The sequence below is a fragment of the Palaemon carinicauda genome, chromosome 2, assembly GCF_036898095.1.
Source record: "Palaemon carinicauda isolate YSFRI2023 chromosome 2, ASM3689809v2, whole genome shotgun sequence".
Taxonomy (NCBI): Eukaryota; Metazoa; Arthropoda; class Malacostraca; order Decapoda; family Palaemonidae; genus Palaemon; species Palaemon carinicauda.
The window spans coordinates 203,241,743-203,266,508 of record NC_090726.1 but is presented as its reverse complement, the minus strand read 5'-3'; the positions used below and the strand labels follow the sequence as shown (position 1 = coordinate 203,266,508).

At 43.1% G+C, this 24,766-nt stretch overlaps 1 protein-coding gene across 3 annotated transcripts in view; it reads left to right on the top strand.

Annotated features, from left to right (window-relative positions):
• LOC137629791 (deoxyribonuclease TATDN1-like) overlaps nt 1–24,507 on the top strand; it is a 92,316-nt gene extending 67,809 nt beyond the window's left edge. For all 3 annotated transcript variants that reach the window (XM_068361451.1, XM_068361459.1, XM_068361465.1), the window contains exons 5-7: nt 8,647–8,850; nt 23,827–24,030; nt 24,357–24,507. In XM_068361451.1, coding sequence (XP_068217552.1) covers nt 8,647–8,850; nt 23,827–24,030; nt 24,357–24,465 — 517 coding nt within the window. In that variant the 3' untranslated portion in view covers nt 24,466–24,507. The remainder of the gene's footprint in view (nt 1–8,646; nt 8,851–23,826; nt 24,031–24,356) is intronic.
• The last annotated feature ends 259 nt before the right edge of the window (nt 24,508–24,766 follow it).

Below are 24,766 nucleotides of genomic sequence, written 5' to 3'. Positions count from 1 at the left end.
AATAATATATCATTTAACCCTTTTACCCCCAGGCTATTTGGAAATTTCCAACCCTTAACCCCCAGGGGTTATTTTTTTTTCAAGCACATTTTGCAGTATATTTTTTTTTAAATTGCTCTAACAGCCTTAATTTTAAATATTTAACTTAGCCGGTGAATATATAGCTGCAACTCTGTTGCTCGACAGACAAAAAACTGTACAAAAAAACTCGCTAGCGATCGCTATACAGGTTGCGGGTGTGCCCATCAGCGCCAACTGTCGGCCAGATACCAAACTCCATGTAAACAAAGACTCAATTTTCTCTCTGTCGACGTGTCGACAAGACGTACTTTACTCGCTGTTGAAACCTGGAGTTTTTCCCATCATCTTTGGTGAAGTACTATATTCTGGTTTGAGCTTTCGCAGTGCAGGTGTTTTATCTTCATCTTAAATCTTGAACTCGTTTTGGATAGATTTAATTTTTGGTGACAAAGAGAGTATGGACTTTCTTTGACTTTTAAATGGCCGAACCTTCCCTTAGACGGAAGTGTGTTTAGGCTTTTAGTAATTATCTTATCACGTTATAAATTAATCATAGATTTTCCTCTTCGATTAACTTTCCCTTTATAATAAACATAAAAAATAAATTTTAATGTTTTGTTTATATGCGACCTTTCCTGAGAGTAGGCGGTCCTAACTTGGAAACCGAAGTTAATCAACGTTGAGCCCTTTAAATCGTAAATAGCTTTTAAAGAGCTAAGGATTTAAAACTTTTTAAATGAAATATTTTATGAAAGAATTTCTTTGAATAGTCTTCGTACTGTTTTCAAAGATGAACTAACGTTAGTTTATTTATGCTACGCAGTTTGCGCTCTATCGTTACGATAGAGAGAGAGTGTATCACGGTTTCACTTTGCAGAAAGAGTAAATCGATTCTGACGTTTTGTTCATTCTTCTTTCAAAGCTTAAATGTTTTAAATTCTATTTTAAAGGAACTTTTTAATTGAAAAACCTTTCAGTTTTTTCCTTTGGTCAAATAACATGTTTTTTTGACGAAACGTAATTGGGCTCTTCTCTTAGGTGCGAAATCAAGAGAGAAAGAGAGAGAGATATAGAGACGGAGGGAGAGAGAGGAGAGAAAACGTTCCGTTCAAGCGGGTAACGTTGTTCTCGAGTTACTCTCGTCCCTAGTCTCTGTACGGGGAGAAAGGATAAAACGTTTTTAGTTTATTCTCGTCCCCAGGCAATGTACGGTGAGAGATTGAAAACGTAGTTTTGAATGAACTAGTGTTTATTCTCTTCCCCAACCACTGAATTTTTTTTATCTTAAAAGATGTTTACTGTTTTTTTGCTGGTATTAATGTGCTTGCATTATACGCCTGATTTCGCATTTACTACCTTTTGATGAGGGTAGAATTGCGTGCTTCAGGTAGAAATCAGTAAAAGTTTTGATTTCAGTGAAATAAGTGCAAAACAGAAAATCGTAGTGATAAAGTGATATTGCGCAAAGTGTTACAGTGTTGCGTCCGAGGGTTCGTCTGTTCGTGCCTGTCGTTCACCTAGTCCGGGACCTCTTGCAAGCTCCCAAGCCCAGGGGAGTAGTAATGTCGTACGACTTATGTGTTCGAGAGGCCTTGATCAGCGAACAGACGTTTCCCTCTATGGTATCGGGTGTATCTTACAAAGATCTCCCCTACCATAAGGCGAGAGAGACAATTTTCTCCTCGTCATCCGAAGGCTTTTCGCATAAGAAACCTGTAACAAGGTTTCGAGACCCTTAAGCGAAAGTCAGTCCTTTCAGGACAGGTCCAGCGTCCTGGTTGCAGCCATTAGGACAGCTCTGACCCTATGCAGTCATGGGAAAACTGCTCGCCGCCTAACAAAAGCGTAACACAGACTCCGAGAGTCTTTTTTGTTGGCAAAGTGTTGCGGTCACAGACGTTACCCTCGTCTCTTACCGCAACCATTTCCGTGGATCCTTAATGGGTTGTACGGCAAGACATGCAGAATATGCTTGCCTCCCTTATGGAAGACTATTCTACCGATTAGTCCGTTGAGTCTAGCCGTTTATCTCATCGATATCCTGGCTTTCAGCCAACCTAACGTTCCTTTGTGCATCCTGTTGACGTTGGCGTAGCTAAGTCACGTCAGTCAGGTCGTTTAGAACCACACTCGATGCGGTCTCGTGTGGATTTTCAGCCACATTTGGACGTTAGGCCACTTGCTGATGCTCCTGTTGACGTTCAGGACGTTCGCTAACAATCGGAGTTGACTTGTTTTGACGCTGTGCGTCAACCTCCGCATTCTAGAGTTGTTTTGACTGCTCAGTCTAGACAGTCAAAGCAGTCTCGAGTGGACGCTGTGCGTCCTCATGCACCTGTTGTTGTTGACAGTTCAGTTGTTGACAGTTCACAGACTGTCAAGCAGTTACATGACGTTGCGTCCTGGTCCGCTACTAATGCACCAGTGTGTGTGGACTCTGCTTGTAAAGCATTGCCACCACGGTAGGTCTCTCCCTTGCTTGAGACTCAGCTTTTATCGGACAAGGTTCCTTTAGATGAGGAAGTTGCTGTTCCCCCTCCTACTGATATTCCCTTGAGGACTCTGTCAGACGGAGAGGAGCCTAAAGCTGCTTAGCCCTCTATGGACTTTAATTAAATCATGCTGATTTTTAAGGATCTTTGTCCGGATCTTTTTGTAACTGCTGCTCCTCGTTTGCCTAAACGTCAGAGCTTACACTAGGCCTAGCTACTTCAAAGCCGTTGTTTATAAGCTAGTGCTCTCTCGCTCTCCTAGAGAGCTTTACGTCTGCTAGGCGACTGGTTTATCACCAGGAGGAGTTTGGGGGATACAGCCTTTGCTTTCCCTTCTTTTAAACTGGTTTATAGAGCGAGAGTCTGATATGACACGAGAGAAGTTCTCGGTTTGGGAGTTCCTGCCTCTGCCCAGATAGACTTCTCAAATCTCGTAGACTCTCCCTGGCGCCTGGCCAGGAGACGCTCCAAGTTTTTTACAGGTCAACTTCACAGCTGTTTTCGAGCCTTTGAAGTTTTGCTGTACAATTATGTCATGCATAAACAAGGCTTTCAGGGATGGAAAGCGGTACCGCCTCAGTCGCTAACCCCGTCTGTTGCCGCACCTGCTCCCGTAGACCCTAAATGGGCTTTGCTGCAAGACATGCAGTCCAAGCTTGCGTCCTTGATAGCGGACTTTAATGCGGAGAAGGTTGCTGCCGAACCTTCTGGCCAACAACCTTCCAACCGGTCGGTTGTGCGTCCTGTTGACGCTGAGGTAACCTTCTCGCGTCTACCAGTTGAGGTGGTTCCTCCACCGATGCGACCCAGTGTGGGTTGCCAGCCGCACGTTGACGTTAAGCGACGCTCGGAGGTGGTTGTTGACGTTCAGAACATTCAACAACCATCAGAGGTGACTTGTTTTGACGCGGTGCGTCAACCTCAGCAACCCGGTATGGTGTTGACTGCACAACCCAGACGGTCTAGACAGTCTCGGGTGGACGCTGTGCTTCCTCGCGCACCCATGGTTGTTGACAGTTCACAGACTGTGCAGCAATTCCATGATGTTGCGTCCGGCTCCGTCACGCATGCACCAGTGCGACCGGACTCAGCGAGCCAGACGTTACCCACTCCGTTGCCGTTTCCTCATCAGTTTTCGGATGAGGAACTATCTGATTAGGACGTTGCTGAACAACAAGACGATCAGCCCCCAGAATAGATCAAGCCCTGCTATCCATCCAGAAGATGCTGAAGAAGGAACGCTGCTCAGTCAGGCTGTGGATGAGTCTGGTGGGGACGCTGTCATCCCTGGAACACTTTGTATCACTAGGAAGACTACACCTCCGTCCTCTTCAATACCATCTGGCTTTTCACTGGAAAAAGGACAAGACGCTAGAAGCGGTCTCGATCCCGATTTCCGGAAAGATAAAGTCTTGTCTGACTTGGTGGAAGGACAATATCAACCTAAGAGAGGGTCTTCCCCTGGCTGTTCAGACTCCCCACCACGTTCTCTTCTCGGACGCATCGGACTTGGGCTGGGGCGCGACACTGGACGGTCGGGAATGCTCAGGTCTGTGGAACTCGAGTCAGAGGAGCATGCATATCAACTGCAAGGAGCTGTTGGCAGTTCATCTGGCCTTGAAAAGCTTCGAGTATCTCCTTCGAGGCAAAGTGGTGGAAGTAAACTCGGACAACACCACGGCCTTGGCGTACATCTCCAAACAAGGAGGTACCCACTCACTGACGTTGTACGAGATCGCAAGGGACCTGCTCATCTGGTCAAAAGGTCAAGACATCTCCCTAGTAACGAGGTTCATCCAAGGCGACTTGAACGTCATAGTAGATTGTCTCAGTCGGAAAGGGCAAGTAATTCCAACCGAATGGACCCTCCACAAGGATGTGTGCAAGAGACTTTGGGCCACTTGGGGTAAACCATCCATAGATCTCTTTGCAACCTCGCTGACCAAGAGGCTTCCAATCTATTGCTCTCCAGTCCCGGACCCAGCAGCAATACATATAGATGCTTTCCTCCTAGATTGGTCACATCTGGATCTCTACGCATTCCCACCGTTCAAGATTGTCAACAAGGTACTGCAGAAGTTCGCCTCTCACGAAGGGACAAGGTTGACGTTAGTTGCTCCCCTCTGGCCCGCGAGAGAATGGTTCACCGAGATACTTCGATGGTTAGTAGACGTTCCCAGAAGTCTTCCTCTAAGGGTAGACCTTCTACATCAGCCACACGTAAAGAAGGTACTCCGAAGCCTCCACGCTCTTCGTCTGACTGCCTTCAGACTATCGAAAGACTCTCGAGAGCTAGAGGCTTTTCGAAGGAGGCAGCCAGTGCGATTGCTAGAGCAAGGAGAGCGTCTTCCATTAGAGTCTACCAATCGAAGTGGGAAGTCTTCCGAGACTGGTGCAAGTCAGTTTCTGTATCCTCGACCAGTACCTCTGTAGCTCAAATAGCTGATTTTCTCTTATACCTGAGAAAAGGACGATCCCTTTCAGCTCCCACTATCAAGGGCTACAGAAGCATGTTGGCATCGGTCTTCCGGCATAGAGGCTTAGATCTTTCCAACATAAAGATCTGCAAGACCTCCTTAAGTCTTTTGAGACCACCAAGGAGCGTCGTTTGGCTACCCCTGGATGGAATTTAGACGTGGTACTAAGTTTCCTCATGTCAGACAGGTTGGAGCCGTTACAATCAGCCTCCCTGAAAGATCTCACTCTTAAGACTCTTTTCCTGGTATGCTTAGCCTCGGCTAAAAGAGTCAGTGAGATTCATGCCTTCAGCAAGAACATCGGATTTTCGTCGGAAAAAGCCACTTGTTCGCTGCAACTTGGTTTTCTAGCCAAAAATGAGCTGCCTTCTCGGCCTTGGCCTAAATCTTTCGATATTCCCAGCTTATCGGAGATCGTAGGCAATGAACTAGAAAGAGTCTTATGCCCTGTTAGAGCTCTTAAGTTCTATTTAAAGCGTACTAAACCTTTACGAGGCCAATCTGAAGCTTTATGGTGTTCAGTTAAGAAACCATCCTTGCCTATGTCAAAGAATGCTTGGTCAGGCTTTATCAGATTGTTAATACGAGAAGCTCATTCACATCTGAGTGAGGAAGACCGAACTTTGCTTAAGGTGAAGACGCACGAAGTTAGAGCTGTAACAACTTCCGTGGCCTTTAAGCAAAATATATCTCTGCAAAGTATAATGGATGCAACCTATTGGAGAAGCAAGTCAGTGTTCGCGTCATTTTACTTGAAAGATGTCCAGTCTCTTTACGAGAACTGCTACACACTGGGACCATTCGTAGCAGCGAGTGCAGTAGTGGGTGAGGGCTCAACCACTACAATTCCCTAATTCCATATCCTTTTAATCTGTCTCTTGAAATGTTGTTTTTTATGGGTTGTCCGGAAGGCTAAGAAGCCTTTCGCATCCTGGTTGATTTGGCGGGTGGTCAAAGTCATTTCTTGAGAGCGCCCAGGTTAGGGGTTTGATGAGGTCCTGTTGTATGGGTTGCAGCCCTTGATACTTCAGCTCCTAGGGGTCTGTCAGCATCCTAAGAGGATCGCGAGGCTCCGTAAGGAAGACGTACTTATAAGGCAGAGTAATCGTCTAAGTCGACTTCCTTACCAGGTACCTATTTATTTTGTTTTTGTTATTTTGATAACTTCTAAAATGAAATAAAAACTCTTAGCTCATAAGATGTAGACATATTTAACTGGTCTCTACCCACCACCCTGGGTGTGAATCAGCTATATATTCACCGGCTAAGTTAAATATTTAAAAATGATATTTTAATTATAAAATAAATTTTTGAATATACTTACCCGGTGAATATAAATTAAACGACCCTCCCTTCCTCCCCAATAGAGACGCAGTGGGATGAGGAGAAAATTGAGTCTTTGTTTACATGGAGTTTGGTATCTGGCCGACAGTTGGCGCTGATGGGCACACCCGCAACCTGTATAGCGATCGCTAGCGAGTTTTTTTGTACAGTTTTTTGTCTGTCGAGCAACAGAGTTGCAGCTATATATTCACCGGGTAAGTATATTCAAAAATTTATTTTATAATTAAAATATCATTTTTCGTCATAGAGAGATCAGGTTGGTCTCATTCTTTTGGAAAATCCCTGAAGTTTCTAAAAAAATTATCAAAAATATGCAAAAAAAAAAAAAAAATGTAAATAGCAGTTTTTTGCAAGGACGTACCGGTACGTCCATGGGGGTAAAGAGATGAGTTTTGTGAAACGTACCAGTACGTCCTTTGGGGGTAAAAGGGTTAATACTGTAACAAAACATCATTTTGTAATAACCTGATATCTATTTCATATGAAACCTGACTATTTGTTGACTTTTGTAGCTGGAAATCATAGACATGGAATTCAGGTTAGGCCTACCTTAGGCCAAAATATAACAAAATTGGACTTACAAACAATTCTATTTACAAACAGCTTCTTGGAACCAATGAAGTTTGTAAGACGAGGATCTTCTGTACAGTATTTTGTATTATTTTTTTATGTAAAGTTTTTCATGCAATTTAATTATTGATGTACAGCATTAGTAGATGCTTAAGTTTGATATTCTTTATTTATTGAAAGGTAATTTTGAGAGTGGAGTTTATACACTGCAGTCTCATAGTATTTACTGGTATTTAAGTTGCACTTTTACTATAGATAAGATGGACCCTAGTTTTGGAGACCATATTTAGCATAAGATAAGAATACTGTACCATGCTCTCTCTCTCTCTCTCTCTCTCTCTCTCTCTCTCTCTCTCTCTCTCTCTCTCTCTCTCTCTCTCTCTCTCTCTCTCTCATATCATCCTACGCTTATTAGCGAAAAGAGCCTGAGCTAGATTTCGTCAGTTGTCTCAATCTTGAGCTTTTAACTCGATACTTCTCCATTCATCATCTACATCGTGCTTCATAGTCCTCAGCCATGTAGGCCTGGGTCTTCCAACTCTTCTAGTGCCTTGTGGAGCCCAGCTGAACGTTTGGTGAACTAATCTCTCTTGGGGAGTGCGAAGAGCATGCCTAAATCATCTCCATCTACTTTTCATCATGATCTCATTCACATATGGCACTTGAGTAATCTCTCTGATAGTTTCATTTCTAATCTTGTCTTACCATTTAACTCCCAATATCCTTCAGAGGGCTTTGTTCTCAAATCTACTAAATCTATTGGAGATTGTTTCATTGTCATACCATGACGCATGTCCATAGAGTAACAACGATCTCACTAAACTGATATATAGTCTGATTTTTATATATAAATTCTGGTGATTTGATTTCCAAATTTTACTTGAGCTAGCCGATGTTTGATTTGCTTTTTTCCAATCTTTCACTAGACTCTAATTCTAAAAACCCAGTATTGGAGATCATAGTTCCTCTATATTTAAATGATTCTACCTCATTAATCCTTTAGATTACAAGACACCAAATACATTCACTTTAGGATGAGTTTGTACTTAAATCCTACTTTACAAGGTCCACTGTATATTTTCCTTTATTTTAAATAGATTTTTATCATGCATGCTTTGCAAATATCTATCTGTCTAATAAGGCACTTCCCCCAATTTTGAGGGTTTGCCGACAAAAACAAAACAAAAACAAAGGGGGAACTTTTCGTCTTTGGTACTCCCTGCCTGACGAGGGATTCAGCCAAGTTTGGCTGGTACTCTTATTATTATCACATTGTTATTATCACAAGCCAAGCTATAACCATTGTTAGAAAATCAATATGCTATAAGCAATTATAATATTTATTAATGCAGTGGGAGGGTGGGCTGTGACACCCTAGCAGTACCAGCTGAACTCGGTTGAGTCCCTTGTTAGGCTGGGAGGAACGTAGAGAGTAGAGGTCCCCTTTTTGTTTTTGTTTCTTGGGGGAAGTGCCTTGGTATATGTATGTGATTAATGCAGTTATGATTTTCTTCTGAGATAATTTTCAATTATTATTATTACAATCTAAACTACAACCCTAGTTGGAAAAGCAGGATGCTAAAAGCCCAGGGGTTCCAACAAGGATAACTAGTTCAGTGAGGAAACAAGGAAATAAATAAATTACAAGAGAAGTACTATAATGAACAATTAAAATAGAGTATTTCAAGGACAGTGACATATAATCATTCATAACACGGAATATGTATTTTCTACGTTTTCAGATATTTCGAAAAGCAAATTAGCCTCGCAGAAGTAACTGGCCTACCTATGTTTCTGCATTGCCGAAACGCTGCTGCGGACCTCCTGAAGATTCTGTCACCATACCGAGAGAAAATATCCGGAGGAGTCGTGCATTCGTTTGACGGCACCAAAGAAGAAGCCCAGCAGATTTTGGACCTAGATCTCTACATTGGGGTGAATGGTTGGTGGGTGACTTACTTCACATCATTGTTTTGGGACTTTGAATTGTGTATTTTATATGGAGTTTCTAATTTTGATTTTTTCAGGGTGTAAAAACTTAAACTGTACCGTATCTGAGAGAACAATTTGCCATGTGCAAATCTTCTTGCATACTCTAATGAGAAATATCAGGTTGATATTTTTTCATTTTAGCTCTATATTCATGACCTCAGTCCTCATAGTGCTTCATGGCTAAGGACTATGAAGCGCGAAGTAGGAGATGATGAATGGAGAAGTATTGAATTAAAAGCTCAAGATAGAGAAGACGCAAAATCTAACCTAGGCCCTTTGTGTCAATATGCGTAGGAAGAGATGATGATGATGATGATGATGATAATGATTCTTAACAAGACATTTGCAATGTTTTAATTTAATTTTGGGATTATTTTCAGTATTCTATCTCTTCCATATGTGAGACCCTAGTTAGACATGATAGTTTGATGAGATACATTTAATAAGAATATTTGATGATATTCACTTTTTATAACCATATCCTAGCCTGTTTAAGTTAGTCTGTAAACTAACCATAAAGGATTTGACTTTAGTACTTTGCCACAGATGTTATTGCCTAGGCCTACAAGTATGAAAGTCTTTAGACTAGTTCAGTGTTTTTTTGTGGAATAAGAAAAAGATTCAGGTAATGTCTTGAGGCTAGTAACCATAGATATATCATCATTTTTTGGGCTCAAGCCATGTCGTCCTGATGGAAGTTCCTTAAAGGCAGCTTCCTAGGGTATATTACAACTTCAGCGATATTCCCAGAGAATTTACCTTCAGGTACCCAGAATTCTAACTCCTGGAGCGAGTATCCCTAAGAAAGACCTTAGGGATATCGTAAATATCAGTGGACGTATTCTTGACACGCCTCATAGCAATCTATACCCCGAATAGAGTTAACACTTCGTAGGGGTAAAATGGCAAGAAAACGAAAACGATAAGAAAGGGGGGGAGCCGTTCATAAGGCATCCCTCCTCCCCGTTTCGAAAGCGTGCCCTGCGCCGCTCACGGCGCCATCTGTATTCCTTTTTGCGTAGCTCTACGACTCGGTGTATTTTCCCTGTTTACTACCCAATCTTGGAATTTTCTCGTTAATAATGCTTTCTCCAACTTCTTCTGCCTCGGATAAGTTGAGTATTATTTCTTTTATGTATAAATGTAGGCTCTTGGTTAAAATTAAAGTTATTAAAAGAGTTATCTTTGATACAAGAGCTGTTGCCTGCTGGAGGCATCTTGGATGCTGTCGCTCGCTAGAATAGGATTTATTTGTTAGCAAGAGCGACGTTCCCAGCCCCCTTTGCGCTTAAATATTAGCTACTTAGCTTATTTAGGAATTCTGTTATGATGCGATAGTAATGTGCCTGGCGAAATTACCAAGGCTACCAACACTAGTCTTCGTAGGCTAGTTGTTGGCCTATGTACTTCCTGCATGATAATTAGTCTTCCAAATGTGAAATTATTGCTTTAAGCGTTAGGCAACGTTATACATATTAGTCCTTTTCGAGTACCTTCCAAGATAGTATTGATGTGAGTTTCGGTGAATTAGGTAATCGATTCTCTTAGTGCCTAGGCTAGGTTGTCTTAGGTCATTATAATATTATCTGTTCCCCGTTTGCTCCCTTCTCTTAGGGGAAGGGGCAAACCCTTTCCCTCTGTTTAAGCCTTAGGCTTAACTCTAGTGGTTTATTTGAATTAATCTTCAAATATATCTATGCTGGGGTAGTACTGTACCTTCCCGTTCCAACAGTATTGGTTCAGAGGGTGACAGTACAACAGTGTTTAGTCTGAGCCCGGTTTGTCTGGCATGGGGCAGAGTCTCCCTTGCCGATTGACTCGGGCACTAAGGGTTCCCCCCTTAGTCCACCTTGTTGGGTTCCAGTAGTGATCCCTTTACTCGGTGACTCATCAGACTGTCCTTGCCGTTCCGGTCTCGGGATATGTTCCCTTTTCTGGAAAGGCAATTCCTTCCTTGCCGTGGTTCGTGGGAGGCAGCCAGTAGTGCCGGCCTCCCTCTCGGGTCTTTCTCTAACTGAGATGAACTGTCTTAGTTGGGAATGACCCTTAACCAAGGTAAGGTTGGATAGGACCCTCTGTCCTTCCCTTCTCTTTTTCCGTTCATTGTGTCAGTCGTCTGCATCCTTGCCTAGCCTAGGTTGGGATGAGGAACTGACGTGGTCTCCTGTCGGCCGGCAAAGTGTGCCGACCGGCAGAGACCATTACTGTGAGTGCTGCCCGGTCCTTTCTTGGTCCCTCTATCGCTGCCGTCTGAAAATTCAGTAGGCAGCGGTTAGGAAGCTTGACTTAGTGTCTTCCCCTTCCTTTCGGCACTCTTTCGGGTGCCGGGCTCAGAGACTTATAGTCTCTTAACCCGGCACTCACTCTTTTGTCTTAGTATGTGTTGTCCTTGCCGTCTGCCGGCCTACAGGCCGGCCGTCGGTGGGGAGGGGTGTTCTCCAGTTCTCTTGCTGTCGGTCGGCGTTGGGTGTATACCTTTGCCGGCCGGTCTATTGCTCATCTGCCGGCCACTACAAGTGGGGCCGGCAGCCGAGTGCTGCCTAGTGTGTGGGGGCCAGCCGGCAGGGTTTGTTTACTGCTGCCGGCCGGCCCGCGACACTGCCCAGTCAGCCGGCCACTAAATATGATGGCCGGCAACTCAGTGCAAACCGGGTGGCTACGGTCTGGCAACCACTGCCGGCCGGTTCAGGCATGGGTTCTGGAGTTCTCCCCAATAAAGGTGATCTGATGTTGTGTACTTGAGATCTACCTTTCGAAAACAAGGGGGGGGGGGGGTGCTGAGCGGCAATAGCCGGCTGGCACACCACCCTCAGGTACTGTATCAGTCCTCTCTTGGTGGTATATTCAACCAAGGGAGTTCATGATGTAGTAGGTTACAACACTGTCTTTTCTATCTTACTTGTGTTACTGGTATAATCACCTGGTGTCACCTTACAAGGATAAAAGATAATTCTTTTATTCCTGGCCAGAATGGTATTATTTTACCTTAGGTGTGAGCTACACCTAATTTCCTTTGGAAATACGTTCTCTGGTTATTCTAGTAAAGACTAACTATGTGACTTGGCCGGTGGGCTTCCACAGGTGTTTGTGTGGGTTTCACAAGTAGGTGTCTTTCCCTTATTCTTTTGTTGAATACTCATTTGTTACATGTGAATTAAAATTCACTTGATATTCATGGAAATTTTTCTTCTTTTACAGGAGGAGCATCCGAAGTGTGATAGTGTCTTCTGCAATGTCCGCAGTAAGAACTTTTGCGGACATACCTCGTGTAGGAGGCACGCAGCTTGTGCAGCCTCCAATGATGAACATCGTTACTGGGATCCGCAGGTATGTGCTGTATGTACTAACCTGCTATCAGAGGCTTTTGAATCCCCTAGGTCGGCGGAGTCAAGAGATGCAGCGAGGGAGAGGCTTCGTGTATGGGTAAGGGGTTTTCAGAAAAACACCACTGGACCTTATCTTCCTAACGAGAAGATGAGGGCATACCTTTTTCCCAAGGCTTCCCCTGATGCTGTTGTTCCCCAGCCTCGGCCGGAGATCCCTCTGATCCAGATCCCAGTGGAGGAGGATGTCGCTGACGCCTTGCAGGACATCCAGTTGGACGACAAGATGTCCGACTTGTCTGATCGTGCGGAGCAGGATCTCCTCGCAGAGGGCGAGGAGCAAGATCGAGATCCTATTGCTGTGGAGGAAGAGGTTCCCGTTTCATCAGACGTGCCGGTTCAGGTCCCTGAACCTATCCCCTCTACCTCGTCCGCTCTTCCAGCAGAGCTTGGACAGGCTCTCTCTTCCATCGTTGGTATGATCCAACAGATGCAGAGGGAGAATAATCAGAAGGCCGCTACTTTGGAGCTCCAGATGCAGAAGATCACAGCATCACGTGGACCTCCAAAGAAGCTCAACGTTAAGGACCTTCCTCTGTGCTCGGATGCCAACCCGTGGAGATATGCCGAGCACATGCCGATGACGATTGGGAAGATCGTCATGTCGGAGAAACTGGGTTCAGTTCCCCTTGAGGAGGTGGAATTCTGGCCCAGTAGAGGGGCCTACCCGGACTGCTATGTCCGTTTGAAGAAGGAGCCGGCTTCGAAGGAGGAGACGGAACCAAAGGAAGTGATTATCCTAGATCACTCCAAGGCTCAAGCCACCTTGACAGCTGCTTTAAAGGAGAGGGGGTTCTCAAACTCGAAGGTTGCCGCCTTGAGCAAGAAACACCCCTCCTTTGTATCCTCCCCGGCTAGGGCCTTCCCCTTTATGCAAAAGGGGTTTGCGGCCGTCATCAAGGCAGTTGAAGCTGGCAAGCCGTGCCCGTCTTTGGAGGAATGTAAACCTCTATCGCTGGCATTGCCAATGGATAACAAGGACTGGAAGGAGGTGCACCTTACTTTCTCGGTTGGGAAGTTAGACGCCGACATTGCAGGACAGCAGTTCGGCGAAAACCTTCCCAAGTTGTCGGAATTCCTTCTTCGGAGGGAATTGGACACAAAGGAGCGCCTGGCAGCCTCGATGTCTCTCCAGACCAACATGGAGACGATGGCTAGCGACCCCAAGATGCCAGAGATGTTCATGGTTATGGCCAAAATCCATCTGGCCACAGTAACCAAGGACCTCTATTGCTTTGTTAAAGCAAGGAGAGCCTGTAGGGAGTTTGTGTTTGCCTCGGCCACAGTGAGGCACGAACCCAAGAGGCTAATTTCATCTAACATCTGGGGTAAGGATCTCTTTCCCAAGGACGTGGTCAAAGAGATCGTGGACAAGGCTGCCACTGAGAACCGCAATCTTCTCCTGAAGTGGGGCCTGTCCCTTAAGAGGAAGTCTTCTCCGGATGAGGGCCCTCAGCCGAAAGGAAAGACGAAGAAGTCAAGGTTTTCCTCCCGTCCAGCCAAGTCCTTCAAACAGCAAAGACCACAGCAGCAACAGCCAGCTTTGCCTCCGGTTCCACAACTGGTAGCCCAGACCCCGACCACCTTCCAATGGGTTCCCCAAGCAATGTCATCAGCTTCCCCTGCATTCAATCCCGTGTTCGAGGGACAGTCGACCACGTTTCGTGCAAGACCCAGAGGAGCAGCTAGAGGGTCATCAAGACGCCCCTCTAGGGGACGAGGATTCAGAGGTGGTCGCGGCCAGGGAGGCAAGACTGCAGGACAGTCAAAGTGAAGTGTCGCCGGTAGGTGGGAGACTTCAGTATTTCCGGGATCGCTGGACCTTCGATCCCTGGGCCCACAGCCTTCTCAAAAATGGACTGGGTTGGAGTTGGTACAGTACTCCGCCCCTGTGCCCTCAATTTTTCCAACACTCCACCCCCGTTTTGGAGGAGTACATCCAAGATCTGTTGGAGAAAAAGGTGATCAGGAGGGTAAAGTCCATCAAGTTCCAAGGGAGGCTGTTTTGTGTTCCCAAGAAAGACTCGGGGAAACTCAGAGTCATTCTGGACTTGTCACCACTCAACAAGTTCATAGTGAACCACAAGTTCAAAATGTTAACGTTACAACACATAAGGGCCTTACTGCCCAAGAGGGCATATACCGTCTCCATCGACTTGTCAGACGCATATTGGCACGTTCCAATAAGTCGTCGTCTCTCCCCCTACCTAGGATTCAAGCTACAACAAAAACTTTACGCTTTCAGGGCGATGCCCTTCGGACTAAACATAGCCCCAAGGATCTTTACGAAGCTTGCGAGCGCAGCTCTCAAACAGTTACGCCTAAAAGGGTTCCAGGTAGTAGCCTACCTGGACGATTGGTTGGTGTGGGCAGCATCCAGAGCAGAATGCTTGCAAGCTTCCCTACAAGTGATTCAGTTCCTGGAATATCTAGGCTTCATGATCAACAGAAAGAAGTCTCGTCTTTCTCCAGCTCAGAGGTTCCAGTGGTTGGGAATTCACTGGGATTTAGTGTCACACCGTCTTTCCATCCCGATGTCAAAGAGGAAGGAAATAGCAGGGTCTGTCAGGAGACTTCTAGGTTCCGAGAGGATATCAAGACGCGAACAAGAGAGGGTTTTGGGCTCTCTTCAGTTTGCATCAGTAACAGACCCTGTGCTAAGAGCACAGCTAAAAGATGCAGCGGGAGTATGGAGAACCTTTGCATCGAAAGAGCGAAGGGACGTAAAGAGACCGGTCCCACTTCGGCTACGTTCTCTTCTCAGACCGTGGTCTCAAGCCAGTCGTCTAAAGAGGTCTCTACCTCTTCAGCCACCCCCCCCGTCAGTGACAATCCACACAGACGCCTCAAAGGTAGGGTGGGGGGGTCACTCCCATCGGAAAAAAGTGCAAGGAATCTGGTCCAAGCTATTTGGGACCTTTCACATAAACTTTCTAGAAGCTATGGCAGTACTTCTGACCCTGAAGAAAGTATCCCCACGTCACTCGATCCACGTAAGGTTGGTACTGGACAGCGAGGTGGTTGTGAAATGTCTGAATCGGCGGGGATCGAGATCCCCACCTCTCAACCAGGTGATGTTAGCCATATTCCGACTGGCGGAGAAGAAGAAGTGGCACCTGTCAGCAGTTCACCTTCAAGGAGTCCGGAATGTGACCGCGGACGCTCTATCCAGGGTAACACCGATAGAGACAGAATGGTCCCTAGACGCAGGATCATTCTCTTTCATCTTGAGTCAAGTCCCAGAACTGCAGATAGACCTCTTCGCGACGAAGGACAACAAGAAGCTGCCGAAATATGTGTCCCCATATGTGGACCCCGCGGCAGAAGCAATAGATGCGATGTCCCTCGATTGGAACAGATGGTCCAGGATCTACCTGTTTCCCCCTCACAATCTGATGTTGAGGGTCCTCAACAAACTGAGATCCTTCAAGGGAGTAGCAGCAATAGTGGCCCACAAGTGGCCGAACAGTGTATGGTTCCCTCTGGCTCTGGAACTACGACTGAAGTTCCTACCACTCCCGGACCCAGTTCTGTCCCAGCAAGTCCAGAAGTCGACTGTCTTCGCTTCATTACAGAAGACCCGAACCCTGCAGCTCATGATTTTCTCTCCCTAGCGGTGAAGAAACGGTTCGGAATCTCGAAAGATAGTATCGACTTCCTGGAAGAATACAAGTGTAAGTCTACTAGGAGGCAGTACGAATCTGCATGGAAGAAATGGGTAGCCTTTGTCAAAGATAAGAACCCGCACGAGATCTCTACGGAGTTCTGCCTATCCTTCTTCATTCACCTCCACGGACAGGGGCTGGCGGCGAACACAATTTCTACATGTAAGTCAGCTCTAACAAGACCCATTCTATATGCCTTCCAGGTAGACCTCGCTAACGAAATGTTTAATAAGATCCCAAAGGCCTGTGCTAGGCTTAGACCATCAGCTCCTCCAAAGCCTATTTCATGGTCATTAGACAAAGTCCTTCATTTTGCCTCACTACTAGATAATGAGGAATGTGCGTTGAAGGACCTGACTCAAAAAGTGATCTTCCTTTTTGCCCTTGCTTCTGGGGCCAGAGTTAGTGAGATTGTGGCCCTCTCGAGAGAGGAGGGCCGAGTTCAGTTCCTGGATGGGGGAGAACTGAACCTGTTTCCGGACCCTACGTTTCTCGCTAAGAACGAGTTGCCCACCAACAGGTGGGGTCCCTGGAGAATCTGCCCTCTGAAAGAAGATGCATCTCTATGTCCCGTAGAATGCCTTAAGGTCTATCTTCGTAGAACTTCAGACTTCCATGGGGGCCAACTATTCAGAGGAGAAACATCGGGCTCGAATTTATCTTTAAATCAACTTAGGGCGAAAATTACATATTTTATTCGCAGAGCGGATCCTGACAGTTCACCCGCAGGTCATGATCCGAGGAAAGTTGCTTCATCTTTAAACTTCTTTAATTTTATGGATTTTGAACACCTTCGTTCATACACTGGCTGGAAGTCTTCCAGGGTATTCTTTCGCCACTATGCTAAGCAAGTGGAGCAGCTAAAGAGGTCTGTGGTAGCAGTTGGTTGCGTCGTTAACCCTGCTGTTTAACTCTGCGAGGAACAGCGGAATCATTTGGGACTTGGATTCTTGGGTGAATAGTTAGTTATATATGTTGATATAACTGGTAGTGTAGGCTCTCTGAGCCCACAGTGACTGTTCCAACGTGATGGTGATGGTAACATAAGTTCAGACAGGGTGCCAAGCGTTTGCCAACGCTATTGTCAGCAAAGTAGTAACATGGACGTTAAGTTTGATACCGGGGTATGTGTAAGTGACACATATGTTTTCTTTCAGATAATCATTCATCCATGCACTACAGTACTTGTGAAAATTGTTGGTCATCCACCTAGCATATGTACATATTTATGGTGACCATTTCTATTTATTGTTTCTCAATAAACTTGTTCTCGGGAACCTTGCGTCTCCTTCACCTATATTTTTTGATTTCATATTGTTTTTTGAGCATTTAGCCTATGTATATTAATCGGGGATATCTATAATAGCCTATTCCTTAATGCAAAGCCTGGATTATACTGGTTTATACTTTCCTTAGCAATAAGGACTCCACCCCTTTCTGAGGACGGTGGTAGCAGCAAGTTTAATCCTACGCAGATATAACCTTTTGTCTATTTTACTTCGACCAGGGTGCTGGTCGGGACTTTTTCTTTTGGATACGGTAGTCCCGTAAGACTTCGCTTCATATAGAGTGAGACCACTATATGGTACTGGCTAGCGAGTGATTCATACATAGGTATATGTACTCTTCGTTCGTTTCTAGAGTCTAGTAAGACTCCTCCCTGTAGGGGGCAGGAAGCACTCTCATGGCTTATGATTAGTGAAAAGATGTATAACGGTAACATCTTAGGTCTGTCAGTCGAGTTGACTAAGAAACATTCTTGAGGAGTACGGCACGTATTGAGAATCCACAGATACAGTAATGCTCTGGTATACTTCCATCAGGACGACATGGCTTGAGCCCAAAAAACGGATTTTGAGCGAAGCGAAAAATCTATTTTTGGGTAAGATAGCCATGTCGTCCTGATGGACCCGCCCTGCTCCTTTTCAAAATAAATATGAGTGAAAAGGATAGTAGGACCCCTCCCTACATAAAGTATCTGTAGCACCTCGTGTATCGCTACAAGGAATACAGATGGCGCCGTGAGCGGCGCAGGGCACGCTTTCGAAACGGGGAGGAGGGATGCCTTATGAACGGCTCCCCCCTTTCTTATCGTTTTCGTTTTCTTGCCATTTTACCCCTACGAAGTGTTAACTCTATTCGGGGTATAGATTGCTATGAGGCGTGTCAAGAATACGTCCACTGATATTTACGATATCCCTAAGGTCTTTCTTAGGGATACTCGCTCCAGGAGTTAGAATTCTGGGTACCTGAAGGTAAATTCTCTGGGAATATCGCTGTAGTTGTAATATACCCTAGGAAGCTGCCTTTAAGGAACTTCCATCAGGACGACATGGCTATCTTACCCAAAAATAGATTTTTCGCTTCGCTCAAAATCCGTTTATTGGCTGCGTATAAAATTATTTGTAGTACTTACTAGTGGTAGATCCTCGTCGGCAACCCTATTGGCTGATGATTTTGACATTAAGCAGATTAATGGGGAACTCAATCTTCCTCATTCCTGTTTTCCTGAGGCTAAATGAATTAGTTTAGCTTTTCGGTCCGTAAAATTAACACACTTACCGGACCTTGATGCTAATGGAGGTCAAGACCCAAATGGTATTTTTCCGTTGTTTTTATATAAAGACCGCTAATTTTCTTTTTAAGACTTAGCTATTCCTCATGCCTTTCTTCCCATGTCCACACCCATCTCAGTTTGGGATATCTTTATGTTTATCAGTTTTTGTATGCCAAATCTTCCAGCTGCTTTCAAGCCATGTATCTTAACATTCTCTAACTATACCTCATCAATGTCTACTCCATCTTTTGCCGATCTTTATTTCTCTTAGTGTAAAGCAGTACGTGCTTCATACATACATACATACACCAAGGCACTTCCCCCAATTTTGGGGGCTAGCCGACATCAACAAATGAAACAAAAACAAAAAAGGGGACCTCTACTCTCTACGTTCCTCCCAGCCTAACAAGGGACTTAACTGAGTTCAGCTGGTACTGCTAGGGTGCCACAGCCCACCCTCCCCCGTTATCCACCACAGATGAAGCTTCATAATGCTGAATCCCCTACTGCTGCTACCTCCGCGGTCATCTAAGGCATCGGAGGCAGCAGCAGGGCCTACCGGAACTGCGTCACAATCGCTCGCCATTCATTCCTATTTCTAGCACGCTCTCTTGCCTCTCTCACATCTATCCTCCTATCACCCAGAGCTTCCTTCACTCCATCCATCCACCCAAACCTTGGCCCTCCTCTTGTACTTCTCCCATTAACTCTTGCATTCATCACCTTCTTTAGCAGACAGCCATTTTCCATTCTCTCAATATGGCCAAACCACCTCAACACATTCATATCCACTCTAGCTGCTTCATGTTCAAATAAAATGTAGCTGGTTTCTGATGGGATACTCATATTCTCCAGTAATCTATCAATATATCTCTACTTCATGCAAGCAGTTGCTGCTACTTTTTACCTCCGCTAACGAAGTTGGAAGGAGGTTATGTTTTTCGCCCCTGTTTGTGTTTTTGTTTGGGTGTGTGTGTGAACAGCTTCTTGGCCACAATTTTAATTGTAGAGTAATGAAACTTTCAGGGACTAGCTATTATGTAAAAAGCTGAAAATGATTAAATTTTGGAAGGTCAAGGTCAAAGTCAAGCAAAATTTCCAATTCACATTATTAGCTGTAAGTTTGGATATCGTTGTCACAGAGACTTTAAACTTGGTTCATATTTGAGTTTATGAAAATCCACGCTATTTGATACATGTTAAGGTCAAGGTTGAGAAATAGCTGCCGCGGCGGAGGTCTGCAGTCTACTGAGTGCCCCTCTAGTTTTCCTACTGCATTCTTTATGCAATTGCGTCTCAAGTTGCTCCTCATAATTCCTAGAAAAATCTGTTACTCACTTTTATGTTTTGCATTTATGAGTGTCTGCTGTGATACATTTGGTTATACCCAATAGAAAGCAGACTGGAATGGGATTTTGTATGATCTTTTGTGCTTGAATTGGTCACAATTATATAATAGTGTAGATCCTGTTGTCCCTTTGAATGAGAATCTAGTCAACATAATTGATAGGCGTATCCCTTCTCGTGTGCTAAGGTACTGAATGAAGGACAAACCGTGGTTCAATGATGATTGTAGAAGTGCTTATTTGGAGAAGCAGGAGGCCTATCACCTTTGGAAGGGTAACAGATCAGATTTGACCTGGAACAACTATACTCAGCTTCGAGCTTTTGCTCAGAGTTTATGCCTCAACTGAAAAGGAGTACAATTTAATCATAAAAGAAACCCTCTCTGGTACAACTCAGGAACATAAATGGTGGTCTACCCTTAAATCTGCACTCTTTGGTGTAGATGCAACAGTTCCTCCTTTACTTAAACCAGATGGCTCAGTCACTCACTGTCCAAAGGAAAAGGCAACCCGTTTGGCTGATGTTTTTGACAGTAAACAGAGTAATGAAAAACTTCTAACTTCCTCATTCCTGTTTTCCTGAGGCTAAACTAACTAGTTTAGCTTTTCGATCTCGTGAGATTAAAGCTCTGTTGATGGACCTTCATGCTTATGGAGGTGTAGACCCAAATGGTAATTTTCCTTTGTTTTTTATAAAGACAGCAGATTTCTTAGCTCCAAAGTTATCTGTTATTTTGCGCAAGTTAGCAAGAAGAGGAGCTTTTAGCACTTGTTGGAGAATTGGTACTGTTACTCCTCTATGTAAATGTGTTTGTGGTAGCTCAAGTCCCACTGATTACCACCCAATTTCCATAACTCCCATATTATCTAAAGTTTTTGAACGTCTTCTGGCAAAACGTCTTAATAGGTTTGCTGAAGGTAATCATCTATTCCCTAGTTTGCAATTTGGTTTTCGTAAAGGCCTTGGAGCATGTGATGCCCTTCTTACAATCTCCAATGCAGTACAAAAATCCCTTGATTGTGGTCGGGAAATTCGTATGATTGGCCTTGATTTTATTGCTGCCTTTGACCGTGTTAATCATGAGGCTCTTGTTTTCAAACTGAAACAGTTGGGAGTGGGTGGGTCGTTTCTTAGCATTATTATTGATTTTTTAAGTAGTAGATCTCAAAGAGTTGTTGTTGATGGGCACCATAGTGAGTATAGGAATGTGATATCCGGTGTTCCACAGGGTAGTGTTCTTGGCCCATTACTTTTCATACTATATACACATGACATGTGGTTTGGCCTAGAAAATAAGCTTGTTGCATATGCAGATGATGCTACTCTCTTTGCATCAATTCCATCCCCTGAATGTAGATCTGGGGTTGGTGTATCCCTTAATAGAGATTTAGCTAAAATTAGTGCATGGTGCAAATTATGGGGTATGAAGTTGAATCCTAACAAAACTCAAAGTATGATTTTAAGTAGGTCAAGGACGGTGGCTCCTCAACATCCGGATCTCAGTATTGATAATGTTTCTTTAAAATTGTATGACTCTTTCAAAATTTTAGGTGTGATTCTCGACAGCAAATTTACTTTTGAGAAACATATAAGGTCTGTGTCTTCTTCAATTGCACAAAAAATTGGCTTATTGAGAAAGTCTTTTAAGATATTCGGTGATCAATCTATTCTGAAGAAGTGTTTTAATTCTTTTATTCTACCTTGTTTTGAGTATTGTTCTCCTGTCTGGTCTTCAGCTGCTGATTCTCATCTTAATTTGTTGGACAGAAACTTACGGTCTATTAAGTTTCTTATTCCTGATCTAGATATTAATCTCTGGCACCGTCGTTCAATTAGTTCATTATGCATGCTGCATAAGATTTTTCATAACTCTGACCATCCTTTACATTCAGATCTCCCTGGACAATTCTATCCTGTTCGTAATACTAGGCAGGCAGTTAATTCTAATAGCCAGGCCTTCTCCATCATAAGACTCAATACTATGCAGTATTCTAGAAGTTTTATTCCAGCTGTTACCAAGTTGTGGAATGATCTTCCTAATCTGGTTGTTGAATCAGTAGAACTTCAAAAGTTCAAAGTTGGAGCAAATGCTTTTTTGTTGACCAGGCGGACATGAGTCTTTTTATAGTTTATATATGACATATTTGTTTTTGACGTTGTTAATAGTTTATATATGACATATCTCTTTTGACATTACTTTTTTTTAGAATGATTTATTGTTAATTTGTTCTCTTCAGTTATTTATTTCCTTATTTCCTTTCCTCACTGGGATATTTTTCCCTATTGGAGCCCTTGGGCTTATAGCATCTTGCTTTTCCAATTAGGGTTGTAGCTTGGATAGTAATAATAATAATAAAAGTACAGAGTTCGTCTCCATAAATGTATAGCATCCACATTGGCACTTTCTTAGTTGTACTTATTCTTTTTGTCTTTCTTATCTCCAAAAACTTTGCTTTACATTGCTTAAATTGATTTTCAATCTTCTCTCAATTCCACTGTTTCATATTTATTTATGCATCAACTTCCCCTTGATCCTGCATTTAATATTAGATCATCTGTATGCAGTAGCTCCCTGAGACCTCCCTTTCAAAGCTTACATCACAGTTTACCTGATATTCCTCTGACATACTTTCTACGACGGTCTGTTTCATCCTAGCTGGCAACTGGAACCGAACCACAGTTTGAAAGCTTGTTGCTGATTGGCTTGTTGGGCGTGCTATAAAGATTCTCCGGTGATAGCTTCACTTCAACTCGCATTTTAAAATTTATATTAGGCAAAGTGGATATTTTTTCACCGAAATTTTAGTCTTTCATTATTGATCTTATCAGAGAACCAAGTAGATACGACATGAAATAAGTGTGATTAAATTCTGGAAGGTCAAGGTCACGGTTAAGCAAAATATCCAATTCACGTAATCAGCTATAAGTTTGGACATCGTTGTCACAGAGACTTCAAACTTCATATTTGAGTGTGTGAAAATCCATGCCAATTACAGTAATAATGTTAAGGTCAGAAATAAGCTGCCGTGGCAGAGGTCTGCTCTCTACTGAGTGCTCCTCTAGTTAAATTCTACATTTATCAAGAGCTGTAACAAGGATTCTCACAGCCTTAAGTTGAGCATAGCAGTTTGCATCACATCGATGTACAGTTCTAGGATTGATTTGTATCAGTCCTTCCTAGAGGTGTCATGGTAGAATCATTGAGAGACTCAATCGTAATACCTACCTAGGAATGAAGGCATCTTCTCTGTTGGTATTTGAACTGGTATAGATTATGTCCACTTAAGATTAATGTATATTTTTGTGCAATTCTCATTTCAGTATTGATTAGTAATTGATCATACTTTTCCACTTGCATTTTTAACTATTTGGTTAATCTGTTAATGAAAATTTGATACCATACTTTGTAGAGCTTTGTATAAAATTTAGATAGAGAGTATCAAATGGCCAATAGGTTGACACTTTATACAATTTTTCAAAAAGGACCGAGAGGGGATAGATAATGTTTTTCCAGAATTTAACCATATAGAACATCCTATTCAGACATTTTATTTATGAAGAACAGATTTCATTAACTCTATTGTTGTTTTCCTCTCCATTTTTTAATCTCTATTTTCTTAAGAATGCTATAAATCATTTAACCCTTTTACCCCCAAAGGACGTACTGGTACGTTTCACAGAAGCCATCCCTTTACCCCCATGGACGTACCGGTACGTCCTTGCAAAAAAATGGTATAAAAATTAGTTTTTCATATTTTTTGACAATTTTTTGAGAAAATTCAGGCATTTTCCAAGAGAATGAGACCAACCTGACCTCTCTATGACAAAAATTAAGGCTGTTAGAGCAATTTAAGAAAAATATACTGCAAAATATGCTGGGAAAAAAATAACCCCTTAGGGGTTAAGGGTTGGAAATTTCCAAATACCCCGGGGGTAAAAGGGTTAAGAACACCACACCTATACAGCATTTTATTTCAGTTCCTTAAAGACGGAGGAGAATCTGGCTGTCGCCGCAACGATACCAGTAGAAAGGCTGTTGATTGAGACTGACTGTCCTTGGTGTGAAATCAGACCCACTCATGCAGGTCATAAGCATATCAAAACAACATTTGTAAACAAGAAGAAAGAGAAGTGGCAGTCTGGGGTCATGGTCAAAAGTCGAAATGAACCAAACTGTATAATGTAAGTATTTTATTGGTTATTATTAACATTTTGAAGGGTAGCAGTAAGTGTGTTTTACTGTACTGAAGATTATTGTATGTAAATTAGATAAAAGTCATTTTACTGGTTATTGTAAAAATTTTGAAGATTAGCAGTAAATTTGTTCTACTGAAGATTGTTTCATACGGAATCTTTTGGTACGTAAAATAGATGCAAAGTATTTTACTGGTTATTTTAGATATTTTGAAGTTTAGCAGAAAGTGGTTTTACCGAAGATTGTCTCTCTCATACAAAATCTTTTGGTACTTAAATCGGATAATAACATGCTCTACGTACTTTCCTTACAGACAAGTTCTAGAAGTTTTGGCTGCGGTACGGAAAGAGGATCCAGATGTTTTGGCCAATACAATATATGAAAACAGCTTGAAGCTTTTCTTCGCTTCAGAGGCCAAATGAAAATCGATAACATATAGGTAAACTTTGATCATTTTGATAACAATAAAATTATTGTTCTTCCATTTTATATGATTATCCTTTCATATTCTAAGAATACGTTTAATGTTACTGTAATACTTATAAGTTATTTTAAGAGTCTCATTACTACAGAATAAATTTTTTTAATTAGTTTACTTTAGAATTTGTTTTGTTTTGTGCATATTTAATAAAAGTAAATAAAGTATAGTGAATAGATAGAAAAATAAACTTTACCATCTTATTGACTTTCTATAGGGAATGATTTGGAATGTTTAAGCCCAGT